The sequence below is a fragment of the Hetaerina americana genome, unplaced genomic scaffold (genome assembly GCF_022747635.1).
Source record: "Hetaerina americana unplaced genomic scaffold, ioHetAmer1.1.p SCAF_11, whole genome shotgun sequence".
Taxonomy (NCBI): Eukaryota; Metazoa; Arthropoda; class Insecta; order Odonata; family Calopterygidae; genus Hetaerina; species Hetaerina americana.
In genome coordinates, this window is record NW_027286181.1 from 24,395,236 (window position 1) to 24,415,113 (window position 19,878).

At 36.1% G+C, this 19,878-nt stretch overlaps 1 protein-coding gene across 1 annotated transcript in view; it reads left to right on the forward strand.

Annotated features, from left to right (window-relative positions):
• The window catches only part of LOC139700972 (isocitrate dehydrogenase [NADP] cytoplasmic-like), a 76,842-nt gene extending 58,905 nt beyond the window's left edge, over positions 1 to 17,937 (forward strand). The window contains exons 2-10 of the mRNA XM_071599497.1: positions 7,314 to 7,429; positions 8,910 to 9,054; positions 11,289 to 11,488; positions 11,879 to 12,016; positions 12,307 to 12,410; positions 12,911 to 13,068; positions 13,950 to 14,043; positions 15,753 to 15,863; positions 16,849 to 17,937. Of these exons, the coding sequence (XP_071455598.1) occupies positions 7,314 to 7,429; positions 8,910 to 9,054; positions 11,289 to 11,488; positions 11,879 to 12,016; positions 12,307 to 12,410; positions 12,911 to 13,068; positions 13,950 to 14,043; positions 15,753 to 15,863; positions 16,849 to 17,026 (1,244 nt within the window). The 3' untranslated portion in view covers positions 17,027 to 17,937. The remainder of the gene's footprint in view (positions 1 to 7,313; positions 7,430 to 8,909; positions 9,055 to 11,288; positions 11,489 to 11,878; positions 12,017 to 12,306; positions 12,411 to 12,910; positions 13,069 to 13,949; positions 14,044 to 15,752; positions 15,864 to 16,848) is intronic.
• The last annotated feature ends 1,941 nt before the right edge of the window (positions 17,938 to 19,878 follow it).

The window sequence follows — 19,878 nt, forward strand, 5'->3', positions numbered from 1 at the left end:
GTACTGAATGGGGGTTGTATGAGGTCAGCTTGCGTTTGCAATTCGAAATTGGAATCGCGGAGGTTAGAACTTTAATTTTCCTTTTGTCACGAAAGACTTTTTTCGACTGTTCGTCGCTTTCGAAATGGCGCTGCCAACTTAAAGCGCGACGAGTACCCACTTCGAGTAGGGCGAGCCTATGTTTTCGCATGAAGATCGCAGCACCCCAAAAATGTACATCAGCTCCAGGCGGGGAGAACTCACCACCCATCCTCACATGACTCCGTAGTAGGTCACCGACCCCATGAGGTCCGCAGGCCTGCCTTCCTCGTATCGTTTGACTGCGAAGGTCGTCCCTTTTCAGCTGTCTCTCTTCTTGAAAGGCACGCCTCGGAGGCCGGAACCGGTAAGCATACTCAGATGTGCATGTGCTGGTCCACCAGGGTTTTTTCGGGAGAGCGAGAGGATAGGGTAATAATACGGGGTCCCCTCTTCAGGCTCCGTCCTTTTATTACCTGCTCTTTGCCCGCGCGAGTTTCTCTCGCGCACAAAAGGGAGAGAAAGATTTCCTCGGAACTCCCCCAGTTCTCTCTCGCTCAGCCTTTCCCTCCCCCCCCCCCCCACCCCCTGACTTCCCGTCTCTGAAGCCTGCCCAGTCGGGTGCTATGGTGTGTGCCCTGCCCGCTGCTTGTTTTTGCTGCCCTCCTTGTTTTGTAGCGTCCTTGGGACCAGTTCGCTTTCGCCGAGATCGGCTAAATTTGTTGGCGCCAGCGCGGGAAAAATTTCAGGACGCTCAGTGTCTGAGGCCCTTAGCCCGTCTCCCTCTCCTACTTCGCTTGGATCCCGGATATTATCCGGCGAGCTCCTATTTTTTAAAGCGCGCCAAAGCGTAGTGTCTCATAGGACTGCGTGCGCGAGATAGACGTCCCTTCCTCCCCATGGCCATCCGGCGTCCCCCTCGCCGTCTGCCGGCCGCTTGGCTCGCGCTCGACGTGGTCGTCACGTGGTCACCCCCTCAATCCGCTTCCTGGCATGAAAGGGCGCGAAGAATCTGTGTGGCATCTTTCAAACACAAATTCTTGGATTTCTGTTATCGAATCTAAGCCACAGCCCGTGTTTTCAATTTCAGGGTGGTGAACATTATGATAATTTTCAAGGAGTGGGATTCCTGAGTACCCATGGATTGAGATAATTGCGCATGTAAAAGTCTGGGCGTAACTTGGGATAGAGGCTGTGGCCCTAGAAACGCTATGAAACGACAAGGATGCGGCCAACAGGCCAATTTAGCCTGCAGTTTCCTATAAAATATTTTTGTAATAAAAAATAATAGTAAATTCGGTGAATTTTCACATCCGCTCATGCACTTGTATTCCAATGAATATTTATTTTTGAAATGCGGTGGTCCATACTGGCAACAGTCTTGGTTTCTTCTTTTTTTTTAAATCTTGCATCACAGCATAGAAAAATTTACTTACAAAATCTCAGAATAATTTTGTGCGTTTTCCGTCATATTTGACGTACAACATCGTTACTACTTGTGTTTTGATTCAATTTGTCGAGAGAAATAATGTATTATAATCACTTCAATCTATTACAATCAGTGCGATAAAGTTAAAATATTTACGCTGCTCTCCTTCGTAACTGTTAATTTAGTGCGATGAATCATAAAATTTCCTATTTTATTGGAAGAATCTCAAAACCATTTAGTAATTACTACATTACTTATCAGTTATTTGGTGCTGTCGCTCAGGTTCAGAGTCCAATCAGGGACGTTATCCCATAGGTACATGGTAACGAGGAGAGAACAAATATTTAAATGGTCATACTTATTTCAGGATTGAATTAAAGCCAACCTTAATGTGTCTCAGTTCAACCAACCGTTCAAATGCTTAAAAAATATTTTCATTAAATCATTGACTCCCTTGGCTTCCAAAGAAAAATATTAATGTTGTCAAAGAAATTAGACTCCTCGCCCACCTTATTTAAAACTCGGCGTTTGTCCTCTCTCTCCAGGTTATTTTATCCATTCTACGCCACACCCTCTTTAACCTCAAATCCATTCTCGTCGTCTTGTCTCAAAGACCGGGTCTCATTTACACACGCTCAACGGTAAAGTTTTAACTCCTATTTTTGTCACATCTTTACTCAGTGTACCCTTCATCAATTCTCTAATGGCCGATGGCCTTATTGGAGAACGTTTCTTCTCTCTCATAACCTTTCTGAATACGCCTTGCCTTAGGGTAGGAATGTTTTGGGAACATAAATTGAAAATGTCCTCATGACCAAAGGTTTCGTTATTTACGAAGAACTTATTTCGCGGTAGTTTGATCGAATTTTTAATTATTTGTTCCAGTTCGTCCCCTTCGTTTTATTATTTTTGTAATTTGTGTCTTCAATTATTATTGATTTTTTAAAAGAGTTACATTGGTTCGTAGAATCTTTGGATACTTAAGTCCTTTGCCTTGCCTCAATTAGTCACCACCGGGGTGAGAATATACCATTTTTCAGTTGCCAGTAAAAAAATGTAAATTTCACGTTAATATCTTAAAATGGTCCGTGTTGAAAATTAGAAGGCGATGATCGGAGTCCATCGTAAAACTCTTTTTCGGGAGGTCAATATATTTTCGTTCACCGCCCGCAGGGCATTGAAGCTGCCTCCCCTCTCCCCGCCCACAGAACCATTGCCCGAAAAGAAACTAACGTTCGGGGTGGAAGAGAAAGGACTCTCATTGGTTATCGATCGCTCGCGGAGAATCATTTATGTTTTGGCCACGTGGTCCGAACCGACCTGAGGTCGACATCGACGTTCGTCCCGTGCATCTAAGGTTGCCCGGGCAGGAAGGGAGCGTGGACCCTTGTGGTTTCAGTTCCCCTCTCTCAGACTATCATGGAAAAATGTCTCCCCGCCTTGCGATAGGACCGTCGGAATTGTGCTCGTTGGTAGGAGCGTGGTGCACGGCTGGTTGATTTGAAGAGGATAGCAAATTATCTGTCTGGGAGATAATTGTTTGGGGAAATCACGTGGTCAATTGAGATAAGACATTTAAATTTAAGATTGAAGTGCTTCCCGTGTATGGTATATGAAGTGAAAAGCACAGAAAGTGAACGCGAAGCCACGTGGTTTCATTTCCTCTCTCTCTCAGATTGCCATGGTCTCCCCGCCGTCGCGATAGGATCCCACTTTTTCACGCAACTTTCCTACAGACAGAGAAAGTGGTGAGGCTGGTCGTCGCCTCCCCACTTTATGTGAATAACAAACTATACTGGATCAAAGACTTTTTTGAAATGCCACGCGGTCAATGGAATAATTTTTTACGGCCGATTTTTCTCCTGATTACAAATTCAAGCTTCGATCGCATTTCATTTGGTTGCCTCATTTTCATCGTAAAATTCACTCAAGAAATTTTTGAATCCCTACATTTTTATTTTCGCTGGTATGTCGATCGTGTTTATTGCTTTTATAAGGACGCGGAATTGTCCCGGCGTATGATTTCAATGAAGTTCTCCTGTGTTCGCCACCGGCTCGGGCTTGTATTGCCGACGTTTCGACGAATTGACTATCGAAGCGTCGGAAATATATGTGCTCGCCTGGTGGCGAACCATCATTTTATGCTGGCTGTTTAAAAGTGTTGCTACTCAGACATAAATCGGTGATCATTCTTCCTGTTTTCATTTTCACGATCCACTTGCTAAATGCAAGCAAACAATACAGTGGCTTTTCCTCGTTCTCGATCTTCAGATTACTGCTGCAGACGCTGAAACATAAATCAAACTGTCATGGCCAAAGAAAGGAGAAAGTTGGCAATGTATGCACTGTGCTAGGTGCAGTTTGAACTCATACGTAAGCAGCAAGGGTGGTTATTTGCAGGAAACGCGTGGCTACGAGCTTATATGCGCAATACATGGCGGCGGGATGATAATGGCTGGATAGTACATACATAATCAGGAGGAGTGAGTGAGAGTGTTCGGTGAATCTCGGTATAGCTTAACTCATCTGAGGTCCGCGGACAAAAGTCTAATTCGACATACTGCTTAATGCACTCGATTTACGTGAACGATCGTTTCATTTTGGTCCAAGCATGCTCGACATTTTAATTTCAGTTGATTTTTGCTGTTTTTTTTAATTATCGAAATTTAGATTGCATTATAAAAACAGGATTTTGTCGCCTGAGTAGTAAAAATATAGCTTGTGAAACTTCCATTATCAGCGTCCGTTTTACATTACAATAATTACCAATTTTTAGCGTTTAGATTTTCTTAATTCTCTTCCATTTGTACAAACCCCTAGGATTTTCGGCGGAAATTCCTGTAAAACATTTAGAATTGCCATATGTTTGACAATCGCGGGATGGCAAATACAGAATACGAGGGTATTGTAATTTCTGCGGTTGAACGTTAGGAAGATTGTGAGATGAATCAACCTGAGAAGGTTCAGTTCATTTGCAAGGGGGGTTTTATTTTTTTCCCACTGGTAAAGTTACCAGTAGTTCGCCTGCACAGTCTTTTGAAGGTTCGCAAGCTTCTCATAGTCTGGTGGGAAAGGAGATTTTTGCTCCCTTTTCGCTGACCTGCATTCGTTCGTCGAGGGAAGAAAGAAAAGCACCTCGTCGAGTTTGGCCGATTGTGACAAAAGGTAACGTGGATCAGACAGGAACGCTTAACAGTACTCTCACCTCGCCCATCCATCCGTGAGAAGGGCAGAGCGGCACGAAATTGCTCTTGTGTGCCAACCTTGTACCCCGTACGATTTGCAATCGTGGAGTAAATTCTCAACGGAAACTTGCAGAAAGCCTCCACGTTCGCTGTCTCTGATGGAGAGGCCTTAGCTCCGGACATGTAAAATTTAAACCATTTAAAAACATGCGAAACTATATCCCTCCCATACCTGAAAATACAAGTTGTTCGATAAATACGTCGTGTGTGCCAATTATTTATGCAAATTTGGTTCGTTGGATGCATAATGAGATAGTAGCGAAACGTTATTCAAGTTATTGAATCATTCAAAAGAAAATGGGCTTAAAACAGTCTATTTTTTGAGTCTATAATTTACAACCTACCAAGATCTACTTTCAGCAACCTTGCATTAACATTTTCAATGGTTACCGTAGTTCGTACCATACGCATTGGAAAATAAAGGATAAAAAGTTATAAAAATTTTCGTTTTTCAGCTGATCAATGCGCTTTAAATATGCGCCAAATTAATGATTTCACGTCTGAATCAAAATTTGAATTTTATTATTCGTTCTGCAAATATATGAGCATGTACATTCCGATACTGTTGTAAGATTGAGAAGGAAGAAAAAATAAATTTTAATTTCACTTCATAATTTCATATTAGTAAGACCCCTGTAATATACTTACGTATTCAAATATTCATGTCACGTGAATATGGCATTTTGGGAGGAAACTAAGGTGATACAAAGTAAAAAAGACATAAATTGGAATCTAATCTTGGAAGTTTATCTCCCTCGATGTGAACAAATTGTACTCAGTAAAACCGATACTGTTTTACTGTAGGATTTTTGTCTTATGCCTTCCGATCCCCATCCTAATTCCGACGTCTGGGGTCCCTTGTGTTCAATTAGTACTTGGCAGCGAGAATTTGAGTGTAAAGATAAGTAGGTGCCAGAAAAACTAAATGATTGAGAAAATACCGTTATCATAAAATATTGTGTGAAAATTGATGCTATCGCAGAAAATTGTTTCAGATTTATCATCAAACAAAATTTTCTCAAAGAACGATTCGAAAGTGAATCGTTCGTTCAGCATTAATTCAACGCAGTAGACGCGCAAGCTATTTCCTCGCCATCGTGTCGACTCCCACGCGATACGTCGTCGGAAAGCGACAGAAAAAAGGTCAGGCTCTCTCCCGCCGTTTTACTTTCGCTTCTCCATGTGACTTAACCCGGTCAAATCACTCTCCACGTGGCACCTAGGAAGCATCCCCGTCACCGGTCGTGCGTGCCTGGCCTGTGCAATGGACATTTGTCTTGCGCTGTTTCTGAGAGCTGTACCTCAAAACATGTGTTATTCAAATTGGAAAGATACTATTATGACACAGGCATGGCGGTGCTTATCGATTGAAAACTAATGTAAATTTACGAAAATCGTGCACTTAGGGTATGATTCTGCTTTGCTCGAAACTCTCCGGGCATTGGAACTAGATGGCAGGCGTAGAAAGGCTTTTGAGATATTCGGGTGGAGAAGGATGGAGAAAATTAAATGGATGGAAAGGAAACGAACAAGGAGTGATAGGGGGAGGAGAGGCAATAGTCGGGAGAAATTGAAAGGAGGCAAGAAAGATGGATGCATAGGATTTAAATTGGGAATGGAATGTTGAAGACTGTGATAGATGGGAGGATATTAGGCAAGTGAGGTGGAGGCAAGAAAATAGGCATGTTAGGTGGAATGAAGGGAGGCAGAAATTGTCCGAATTGAAGAAGATTTTATTATGCATAGTGTTCGGTGTTTGGTTGTGTATCGTTAGGTGAGGCTTAGAAATGTAATAGTGATTGTCTTTGTGCCCATCCAAAAACTTTTAAACATACTACCACTATTAATAAAAGACATTGACATTAATAATAAAAATAGTGTTTACTCTAGAAACTATGTTTTAACATAAGGATTGATGATGTAGCATATGAGGAACTAGTTAATTTTACTTCATTGGGCAAGGAAACATAATCATCAGGAAATGTTTCATGTGCAATTTTTGTGGAATAGTTATATTTATTTCAATGGGTATTGGCCATACCAGTGTGAAATAAGTGCTTTAATATGACTGGAAATGTTATAGTAATATTTCTTTTACCAGAATTGCATATATATGGCATTTTATAAACTATTTTAAATTAATGCAAATGAAAATAAATTCATAGGACTACAATAAAATTTAAAGGAAAAGAAGTAAATCTGATGCATATTTAATTTGGCAGAACTATTCTTTTTGTATGCATACTCAAATACCAGTATGTAATTTTAACAGATTCAGGCGAAATGTCGTTGAAGTTCGTCATTATGAGAAACAAATTTGCCCTTTTCCACCGATTTATTGTAACATACAACGCGTTTCAATTCATTGAACAATCTTCAGGCACAAGATCTTGAGATCAAGACCTGAAGATGGTTCGATGAACTGGAAAGCATTGTACATTACAATAAATCTGTGGAAAAGTGCAAATTTGTTTCTCATAATATAATTTTAGCATCAAAGTTCTATTTTTAAACTTAAAAACTTAGAATACATTGATAATTTTAATTTATTGTGTGAAGTGTGATAGAAAGTATGATTGCTGAAGAAATAATGAGAATTTTATTCTTGTTTGATCATTCAGATGGGAGCAAAGGCAGGATTCATGTTGCCAGGCCTGTGGTGGAAATGGATGGAGATGAGATGACCAGGATCATATGGGAAAAGATTAAGGAAAAGCTCATATTCCCATACGTGAAGGTAGGTCATTGAAAAATCTCATTTAACTCTAATCTATTTAGCTGATATAATTTATAAAAACATTTCTTAATCCTAAGTACCTTCCATGTACATTTTATATATATATATCTGTACTGTATATACCATATGCAGGATTGATGTTTGTGATTAATTTGTGGCTGGTCAGTATATTATGGAGGAAAATAGGTATTGATTTTTAAACAGTAACATGTATTTGTATTTGGGGAAGAATTTATCCCACACTGATCACCTATGAATGTCCTCGTAACAATATGCTTACTTGTTTGCCTGAAGGATAAATGAACATGAGCCGACATTGAGCTAGATGCTTTGTTTTTATTATAAATTCAATATTGCAACTTTAGAACATAAGACAATGTATTAAGCGTTACACTCTGGAAATGTTGCATTTAATGGATATGGGAAAATGATACAACCTTTTCATGTAAATGTTTTTATTAGAGGTGGTAATGCTTGTTTCTCCGAATTGTAATATATTCAGTTGTAATCAATTTCACAGCAAACCAGTAAAGCACATTCCCTTGCAAATCAATTCTTAACATATTTACCTATCTTTACTGCATTGATATCCCATCTCTGACCTTTAATTAAATGTACAGTTGGCCCTATACCCCCCAGGCCTTCTCACCCTCACCAACCCTACTTCTTATCAACCCTATTAGGGTGCACATTGTGGTCCACTGTAAAATTTTTCACCCATCAATCTGCAAAAAAACATAGTTGTGTAGTAAAATATGTTAACATTGTAATGTAAATTGAGTCACAGGCTCTAGCAGAATGCCTATTGCAAGTTTTCGTAAAAAATCTTCCCTTGACTAAATATGCCAACTTCATCAAAACACACTAATGGTTAAGATCTCCAATGAAAGATTTTCATAAATGAAAAAGAAACACTTTGTTCCAATCCACCAATTTATAATAAATGAAAAAGAAACACTTTGTTCCAATCCACCAATTTATTACAGGTACGACTAGTTTCGACGCTACGGCGTCATCCTCAGGTACCTAAGGTCCTGTACCTGAGGATGACGCCGTAGCGTCGAAACTAGTCGTACCTGTAATAAATTGGTGGATTGGAACAAAGTGTTTCTTTTTCATTTATTATAAATTGGTGGATTGGAACAAAGTGTTTCTTTTTCATTTATTAAAATGAACTTCCACAAAGTTGAGGCTGAAACTATTGAACTAAAGATTTTCATATTTTCAAAGCTGTGGTTTATTAGTACTAAGCAGAAAATAACATTTTTCACATGATTGTCATCATAAAATAGGTATATGTATGAATATATATCTGATGAATATGCATATATATCTTATGCATAACAAAGCAATTTTTTCTCTGTGTCAATAAGTTTCATTCCATATATCAACCTAATATTGAAACTTAAAATGATGGTTAGTACATGTACAATTGCTGTATGAGTTTGCAAATTTGTAAAGAGGGCAATTTAATTTCTAGGTGGAGTGCTTGTACTATGACCTGGGATTGCCATATCGTGATGAAACCAATGATCAAGTCACTTATGATGCTGCCTATGCCATTCTGAAGCACAATGTTGGCATCAAGTGCGCTACCATCACTCCTGATGAGGAGAGGGTGGAAGGTGTGTAAATTTTTCATACTTGTTTATGTAAATTGAAAAGTTGACACACATGATTTCTTTAGATCTCATTGTGAATTGGTTCACATCTCATTTTTGTTTTTCTGTGCAATTGAAAAACATAAGTTCTTTTTCATAGCATAATTAGTGAGCTGAAAATTACTTTTACTAAATCTTCAAAAATTGGCTGGTACTTAAATGGTTTGTATAAAAAGTATGGGAAAATAGATTTATTTCAGATATTACTACAATGCCTCAAAATTCTTCAAGTACATACCTTGAGCATCAACGCACTTTTGCCTGTGGCTTTTCCATGACTTGAAGGCTCCCTGGTAGATGGATTCCTGAAGGTCCTTAGGGGTTCGCATGCTAGCTTCTTTGACAGCACTTAGGGTCCCATGGTGGTGTCCTTTGAGAGGGGATTTCACTTTTGGGAATGGGGAATAGTCTTCTGGTGCCAAGTTTAGACTGTAAGGGGGTTTGGTAATCATCGCAATGTCGTTGCCGAAGGTCTTTGCAAGCAGACTCCGCTCTTGGTTTTCTGTCCCAAGACCTTGGGGACAAGTTTATTGCAGATATTTCACATCGCCAAATTTTCAGTGATAATGGTGTCCACTGTTATCTTATCAATGCCAATACGATCTACGATCATGCACACACTTAACTGATGGTCTGAATTCAGCACTTCATTCACATGTCGCAAAAAAATTGCCACCGATTCTTTTTATACAAACCTTGTATTGTGGGCTGGAGAAGTTTCACTTTGCACTGCCTTCCCTCACAAATCTTTCTGTGCCTCTGAAATTAAATCAAGGGTACAATCAATCCTCCAATCCAGCATATCAGGGGTACGCCATAGAGCACTTGAACACATTTATAATTGAATAAAGTGAAAAATGCCAACAGTATTTACCATATGTTTTGTTTTAAATTATTTTTGTATTTTCAATTTTTATTTTAATGTAAAACAATTTACAATATCTCCATGACATTATTGCATTTCTTTTTCCCCTCTCTTTTGGCCCAAGTATGTCCTTATTTTGTAAATAAGAAGAGTTCATAATGATAATCATAAGCATTTTGCTAGTTGTACCAAAATGTGTAGTTTATGAGGATGAGTCAAGATGTACACAATAGGGCAGCATTTATTTTTCTAAATTTGGAAAACCTTGGCATTTGTACTCTAAAAATGACCGATTTGGTAAGAAAGCATTTATGTTTCAATCTTTTAGCTTTGCAACTTACTGTAGCCAAACATTAGAGGTTAAAGTGTAGCTGGAACAAGATGACGTTTTCCATGATGATAAACCCATCTTAAAGTAAATAACTTGTTTTAGAACCTCCTGCAGATGGAAATTACGTTCAAAATTGTATATTTTGATGCCATTGTAGAAATATTGTTGTGGGCGACATTGATTGAATCTTCCCCATGTGCAATTGCCTCCACCTCTGCCTCCCAGGCACTGCTAACCAATGTCATTTGATGTCATGGCATAAGCATGGCATGAGCATTGGTTTATATTTTCTTACTATATATCTATATTTTATGCATGGAAAAATATTGTGTTTGAGATAATAAATTAACTGGAGAATGACACCATTTGTGAAAACTGTGGCCAATTAATAGTAAATTTGACTGTGAAACTTTTTTAGCTTTTTATCCTGGTTATTAAAAGTTTTCACAGAGTGGCTACAGATCACTATTAAACAAAGTGGCTACGGACCGCAATAGTATCAAACATTAGTTATTGAAAAAGTGTAATATATTTTACAGCATTACATATGAAAGAATTGAACATTGCAATTGAACAATGCTTACCTATGTCCATGCTTATGTTCAAATGATATTGGTCTGGAATACCTCTGGAAGAAGTTAATGAGTGATGGGATAAGCCTACTTGGGGTCAACTATGGCTTTTTACACACTGCCGAGTATGTGCCAGTATCTCTATGAAAGCATCAAAATATACTGAAATGAATGAAATTTTCACTTCAAAGTGATTCTAAAATGATTTATTTACTTTTATTCTTAAAAATATTTGTTTTCTCTACAAGTCACTCATTATAGCATATGAATTCCAATGTCTTAAATATTACACAAATCACCACCAACCTTGTGCACAGTTGTAAAAACATTGTGAGATAAGGAAGTCGCTACTCCTAATCAATCAGACATCTTTTAGTAGGAGGTGAATAATATTTTGTGTATCTTAGTAAATTTATTATTTTTTTTTAAGAATTCAAGCTGAAGAAGATGTGGCCAAGTCCTAATGGAACAATCCGTAACATTCTTGGAGGAACTGTTTTCCGTGAGCCAATTATATGCAAGACGATTCCAAGAGTGGTGCCTGGCTGGACCAAGGCCATCATTATTGGTCGTCATGCTCATGGTGATCAGTACAAAGCAACAGATTTTGTTTGCCGTGAGCCTGGAAAGGTTAGTGCTAACCTTGAACCTCTTAATTATATCTCCTACCTGAAGATTCAATGAAGTAGCTTGTCTCTGATTTCATCTTTCACGATTGAATTTTTCATAATAATTAATTCTACCGGGCTTTGAGAGATATTTTTTACGTCTAAAAATGGTGTCACTGAACGAATTCATTAATTTCCTGCTAGATTTGCTCTTATGTGAATAGAGGGTTTGTTTATACTTCCATTGCAATTTCTCAGCTGTATTCTCTCTGTCTCTTTAATTATTTTCTATCAGCCTGTTATTTATTCCCAAATGCATAATTTCTATAAATTTTTTTAACAATTAGATTTTATTCAAAATATTCCATTACATGTTTATTAGATAAGTCACAGCTGTTAATTTAATTAACAGGTGGAACTAGTCTTCACTCCTGATGAGGGAGAACCACAGAAAGTGGAAGTCTTCACTTTCAAAGGAAAGGGAGGAGTTGTCATGGGAATGTACAACACTGAGGAATCTATTAGAGACTTTGCTCACTCCAGCTTCCAGGTAAGAAGTCATTTGAAAAGATTAGTGCAGTTATCTTCTTGCAAAACGTAATCATCCCAGGCTTGCCACATGCCAAGTATGACTCTTCTTGCCTGTCCTGTCAACTGTATGTCTCATAATAGTAATACCGGAACAAATTATGATAGTAAATTTAGAGATTATGTAAAATGTCGTTAATGATTTAAAATATTATATAAAATAATATGCTTAATGCACTGTTATTTAGCATGAAAGTTGCAGTGGTATCTCATGTAAAGAATCGAATTCATGAAAATGCTTTTTCTCACAAGGTGGCCCTCAAGAAGAAGTGGCCTCTCTACATGTCAACAAAGAATACCATTCTGAAGAAATACGATGGCCGTTTCAAGGATATCTTTGAGGAAATTTATGAAAAGTATGAAACTCATTTTAATGTTTTGTCGTTTTCAGATCTTAGTGAAATACTATCTGTGTTGCACACTCAAATAAGTTGCAGCATTTTAAAATATTATTGCAGAAAGGGAAAATGATCTTGAATCATTTATGTACTGATTCAATTTTTTGCTTTGAAGTTGAAGATAACTGGCTTGAAAAATTGAACCATATCATCATTGATAGTCTTCAATATCATAAGTTTAATCCATCATCAAATACTAATATTTATTAGGATGAAATTAGGAGGGTTGAAAATTCAATTTTGACCTTGTGGTTTTAGGGAGGAGGGAGACTCAGGAAAGATAAAATATGTAGTGATATTATTGGATGTATTGGCTTCCTGTAATTTGTTATTTCAATCAAATTTAGGTAATGGCACATTTTTTTGGGTTAACTTTTGATAAATCAGTTTATTTTCCTTAAAAATTGTTTTGCCTCCTATATCATCAGATACTGATTTTAAATTACACTGTTTGATAGGACTTACAAGGCTGATTATGAAAAGAACGGCATCTGGTATGAGCACCGTCTGATTGACGACATGGTTGCCCAGGCCCTTAAATCCAGTGGAGGCTTTGTCTGGGCTTGCAAGAACTATGATGGTGATGTGCAGTCTGATATTGTGGCTCAGGGCTATGGTTAGTAGAATTATTGAAGGCGTTTCTTTTCTGTTAGCAATTTTATTTTCTGAAGAAGATTTATGATTCGAAAATCAGGCTCATTATTATATCTGTGTGGTCATTTGCATTGTGTTTGAAATATCATTACTTCTTTTGCCACGTTTACTCAAATAATGCCTGTTATGAATAATTTTCTCCCTTTTTATTTGGAAAACAATTTTTATCTTAAATTTTAGTCTCAAATTTTAACTTTTTAAAAATCCATATGGACAAAAATTTTCAACTTTCAACAATTAGCATTCAGATTGATGAAAAGGCATAGTATTGAAACTATGTAGTGTTTATTTAAGAATGCATAGATAAACTTACTTTCCATCTTATTTGTGATGTTTATTAATGCCGTTAACTTTAATGAATGCATATAAAATGTTAAAATATATATTACTGATTATCTCTTTGTAGGTACTAAAGGCTTAATAATTCACCTTTTTAGGATTAGAAGACAGAATTTTAGGCGTGAATTTTATTTTTTCAGGTACTCTAGCTCAGCCATACCAATACATGCAAATGTCATGATCTCAATAAAAGCCCAGTATTTATATTATTAATGTATTCATTGTACATTCAATCCAAAATTCATTTGAGCCTCTGTATGGATAAAATTGGTATTGATACCAATTTGGGCTGGTTACCTTCCATTCTTTTTTCACTTATTTAATAGTTTAATGAATTCACTACAGCTAGCCAGCTTTTCTACATTTTCTTATGGCTAAATATATTTCTTATTGTTGCTGTATTTTCAAAGTGTGCAGTGGATATTCATTTCATTAGGGCTAGACACATATTCTTTTGAATGGAGAAATTTTGATATGTGACAAATAATACCATTATACTTAAAGGATCTCTGGGTTTGATGACATCAGTCCTCATGTGTCCAGATGGAAAGACTATTGAATCTGAAGCTGCTCATGGAACTGTGACAAGACACTACAGGTACCAAAATGATGAATTTGATCATTGATATTACTTCTACACTCTATTTCAAATGAATGGTGTGCCTCTGATTAAAAATCTTGTTATTTGAGATCAATGGAAATATCTAGTATAAAAAAAATCTCAAAACTGTAGGAAAAGAGCACCTATTGAAATGTATAAAATGCACATCTAATATGAATGGTTGAGGAAAATAAATTTAACTATATTAGTAACATTGAACCAAAATGGTAATTGTTTTTATTACCAATTCATGAAAGTACGGTCAGAATGTAGTAATAGAAATCAGAAAAAGGTTTATCAAATATACATGGGTCATCCAGAAAGTAGTACCCGTTTGTGCTCCCTGGAGGGCTTTCAATGCGAGTAGCTGCTATTCCATCTTAAACGCCTTAAGTTGTTTGCCTGCTCACTGCGTGTGAAGTTTTGTAATGCTCTAATTGTTTTTGCTGTTTCTATGAGTGTTTATCAATGTTTAAGAAAATTACAAATGCCACAACCACTTGTGAAGTTAGGACTGGGATCAGATTTTTAAATGCAAGATATTTGTGGCCATGTGATATTCACCATCCATTAAAGGAGGACAATGTTATTGATGAGTCTTCTGTTTATTGCTGGTGTCAAAACTTTAACTGTGGAGGGAGAGCGTCCATAATATTGAGTGTTCAGGGCACCCATCTGTCATTATGGGCAACCTGCTGAGTTCGGTTGATGGACTCGTAAACAACAATTGCCCATCACAATTGATGAAATCAGTGAACCCTGATGTTTCACGCACAATTATTCATGAACTTGTCAAAGACCATCTAAAGTGTAGGGAAATTATTGTAAGGTACTGAAAAGGCATTAAGAACTTCATGAATGGTTGACTACTTTTCTCAATGAAATGACAGCAGAGGAATATGAAGCTGGAATACAAAAACTTGTCACACGTTATGACAAATAAATATTATTCCATGGTGAATATGTCCTTGTAGAGAAGTAGTTTTAGATTTTTAGTCAACAAGTAATAATGAAATTTTTGCCTTTTTGAATTGAAGTGTCCAAAAATGTTTTCAGGCCATCCCGCACCTAAGTAGCTTTTGTCAAAGTTCATGTTCTGTTGTCCATTTGCCATCAAACTATATTTAGTATCTTCTTTAAAAAGAATCTTATTAATGCAATTGAAAATGTATATTGGACATTTTGAGATACTCTTAGGGTATTCTACCTGTTCATAATATATTTTTTATTTTGTAAAAATGGGACATTTTAACTGTTTTAATGAAATGGAATTGTGACAAACATTTCTGTAGTTGGGTATTAACTTGCTTTATGAACCTTGATTTGACTGAAAAATGGGCCCACTATATGTAATGATGTACCTAATTTGAAAATCACTTCCATTTTGCAGAATATATAATGACAAGTGTACTTAGTTCTCCAGTTTCATAATGAAAACTCCACCTCAGCTCATTTGTCTGCAAACATTTTATGCTTATTGAAATGGGATTCCTATCTCCTCTCCTCACAGATTTACCCATTGAATATTATTTATTCCCATTGATTGTAGCTGAAATTTGTGGTTGCATTATCATTATTATCAGCTCATTTTTATTAAAATGTATTAGATCTTAGGTCTAGGGCTAGGAATTTGTTTGAATTTTTTGCAATTTTCTGGCTGCTGCATTAATAATGCTTTGGTTAATTTAATTAAAAATCAATTCTAGGCAACACCAGCAAGGCCAGCAGACATCAACCAATCCTATTGCATCAATTTTCGCCTGGACTCGTGGATTGGAGCACAGGTCAAAACTAGATGAGAATCCTGATTTGCATAGGTTAGCAAATTATCTTATGTGTACTGTAAATTATGTAATTTCATTTTTGCAGTGGGAATTTGTTCTTGCCATCATTTTATTCACTTTCATATTAGACATTATAGTATAAGAAACGTTCATGCACCATAACCATAGGTGTACATACCTTCATAAATTAATGGTTCTCTTTGAACTCCTCATTTTTCTTTCAGTGATTAAAATGTCTCAAAATTTACCATCATTTTAGTATTATATCTAACTAATGCAATTAAAAAGGGTATCACAGGAGGGTAGATATATGCCAAATATTTACCCCACTATGATAAATATTTTGTGAAGTGATAAAAATTGTGATTTGAACTATTTTTCTAATTTTGGATGATGGTAGTTATGTGGTAATAATAGTGATCCCCTTCCTCCATTTCCCCTACCATTCCCAGAGCCCCTTCATTTGTCTTTCTTTCTGTCCATTACACTTTTTTTTAATCCACACATCCTTCTCTCAAAGGCCTCCAATCAGTGCTTATCCTTTGGCCCCAATGGCCAATTTTCTGATTCATACAAGATAATGCTCTATATTAATGGTTTCACTAAGCTTTTCTTGACATCATCTTACTGATGGTGCATATCATAAACTCCTGCCTCTTTGTATTAGCTTTTTGACCTGATCTTTCAAAATCCTTACTACTTTGCCCAACTACTTCTAAAACACTTTAAAAAGAGGTGGATTGTTCAGCCAGTTCTAATTTATGATCCTCGACTTTAGTGTTTACATTAAAGTTCCTATTTTTATACAACTACATCATCTCCATTTTCTTATCATTAATTATCATTCCATACCTATCACACTGATTGTGTAATGTTCCAAGTAATGATCACAACTCTCTATACTTTTTATACAAACCTTTTATTCCCTTCTATTTTTCTGTGCACATGGATGCTAGTGCAAAATGATGATTTTGTCATGTTCTTCTTATGATAATGATAAAATGTTTTATATTCCTAGGTTCTGCACAATTCTGGAAAATGCCTGTGTTGACTGTGTTGATGCTGGAAAAATGACAAAGGATCTTGCCATCTGCATCCATGGCATTAAGAACGTCAAGGAGGGAATGTATTTGAACACAATGGACTTCATGGAAGCACTAGCAGAGGAAGTTGACAAAAAACTGAAAGCTGCATAGGAGACTGACTGAATCTAGGGCAATGGCAACGTACAACGATGACGACAAAAATCAATTTCAGATGGAAGTGTAATGCAACAAAGAAATGCAAGGGTTCTTTTCAATTACGGGGGTGTTTCATAGCAGTGGCTACTTAATTTGTTTTTAATTTGATTTTTCTGGCAGTATTTGTGGAGGAATAGGATATAGCATTTGGCTGAGATGCTGAGGTCAAATGAAGTGCCCCACGAAAATGTTAGGAAAGAGGATGTTTAATGATGTAAAAAAACGAAAGCGATAGTTTTCAGCTACGTAAAACAAACTGTATAATTGAAAAGTTCCAATGCAATCAAAAATAATGAGTTTGTTCAGATGGATTGGGTGGTCTTTTTGGTTGACTGAAATTTTTAAAGAAAAGAACAGGTCTGTTGAATAGTTTTTGTTTGCCGGAGGTAAACTAATTTGGATTTCAGTTGTCATGGAAACTGAAAAGCAAAGAAAAGAAACCCATTGACCAATGGTATCTTGAATTTGTATATTCCACGCGTTAATTTATAGATAAGTTTTTCTTTCATATCTTTTGACAGGGTCACCATTCAATCTTTTTTTGAATGGTATATTTTTCACATTATTTTGTTGTAACCTAAGTAAGTGTAACTGTCATTCTTTCCCCAGTTATTGCTGTCAGCTCATCAAATTCTGTCAAATATTCATTAGTTGATTATTTTTCTGTGAGACTAATTCTTTATTTTTTTATCAAAAGCATCTCTTGAATATTATGTGAAGAATTTTTGTGGAAACAGATTTTCAATCAAGTCTTAAATTTTTTAACTGAATGGATTCCTATTATTTTCGATGTGTTATTTTTGGTGATGCCAACTTTTTTGTGTACTTATGCTTTAAATTAAAAGTCCAGAAGAATTTCACCACAATCCATGGTTTTTATTTAGCAAAGAATACAAATGTGCATTAAATTCCAAATCTAAATCTGTAAGGGTTGAACTTTTATTCAAGCAGTCAATTTATTACCTTTTTTGGTTAAGTTCATGATGCTTATAGGTGATATATGGCACTTAATAAGATACAATTCCATGCTAAGATATAATGCTATTCATCCAATTCATATTTTTATTTCATTATTAACTTTTTAAGATCTTTAACCGTACAGAAATAATGCATAATTCCTAATTGCTTGGGGACCCTTGCTAAACTCTTCTCCATGGATAATCTTAGCTGATAACTGTCATGACACACAAGCTAGGTTTTTACAGAGTATTAATAGTGCATTTTTGTTATTCCAGTTCTGAGAATAGGGCCCTTAGTCTTTATTTTGTGACTTACCATTAATGAGCACTGGTGCCAAATAAAGCTGAACTTGAACTAAATAGGACTGACTGTTTTAGTACAACGAAAAATGCTAATAAAATGGTGCAAGATTAGCTGTATAAAAATATGCACCATTTATCCATTCAAATTAAAAATAATTTCACTCTTTACTTGAGAGAGGTATATATATATTTTCTAGAAATATTGTAACATTAAAAAAGAATTTAGTAATTGCAATAACATGTTCATTCATGTTATTTATTTCATCTGCTGCTGATGAGAGCTATTATAGCGAGCCAATTAAAGTTATGAGGCTTGAGTCTTGATGTAAGTTCTTGTATACACTCAATTGACATAGCCCCTGAGAGTCCCAATGGAAGCAGAAAACCTAACACATTTTCAAGGAAAAATCAATATTTCTTATTGATTAATATGAGTAAAAAATTAGGCACATCAAGAAATATTTTATGGTTGCGATTGTATGACTAATTGTTTTCAGGGAATAGATTGGCATGAAACTCACTGCCAAATATACCTTCATCATTCACTCGGTATGTACTTGTATCATCATCAAAATCTACCTCTTCTAAAGCTGAAAGAATTCATAATTAAAATAGAATGACCATGTACCTGTAAGTAGTTTATAAAATCACTTCTGAATTTGTAGCTGAAGGATGAAAATAAATATGTGAATGCATTGGCAGTTTTTTGGCTAAATAGTTATTTTTGTATTAGGAACCCAAAAGAGCAACAGTGAATAGATATATCGCGACTAGAAAGGAAGGACTACTTAAAGTAAGCACATTCATTTATTATCTTATGGTCTTAATTGACATTAGTACTAGATAGAAATTGCCAATACATTAGTTTAATATTCATTTTGCAACTGAACTATTCATTTTTTCACCAGATATTTTCTTCAGAAAGTGATGTCTTTTAAAATAAATCCTTTCCGTATAAAATCATATTTACTACTCAACAATACCCCTATATCATGGAATGCTTTAAATATATAATCTATTCCAAGTAAATTGGATGCAGGACATTTTGATTGAAAATGGAATGTTGAAGACTGAGAGAAGGGAGGACATTTGCCAAGCAAGATGTCATCTCAAATGCTTTATCACCATTCTATCATTTCTCCTATATGCCATACATTGGAAAGATGGGGATATGAGGAAGTGTTGGACTGAAGGAAGCACCATAAAATGAATTGATGTGAGAGGCCCAAATGATGTAACCTCATATCAGCTTGACTCCTCAATGAATATGAAGTAGATGTGTGCCCTAACTACAAGATAAAAGAAGTCATGGAATTTTAGGACCACTTTAAGATGATTTTTCCAGTGAGAAGACCTAGAGAAATCCAGCCTGAATGGTTGTCTTCATTGGTGCTACATAATTTTAGACTTTTTTTTATCACATTCAACTAATGTTTGGTCTATTAGAGTTTAAATTGTCTAAGTACTTTTACTTGTGAAGAACTAGATTCAATTTTGGAAGCTCAACGCTATGAGTGAAATTAACTTTACTTTTTACTAAAAATG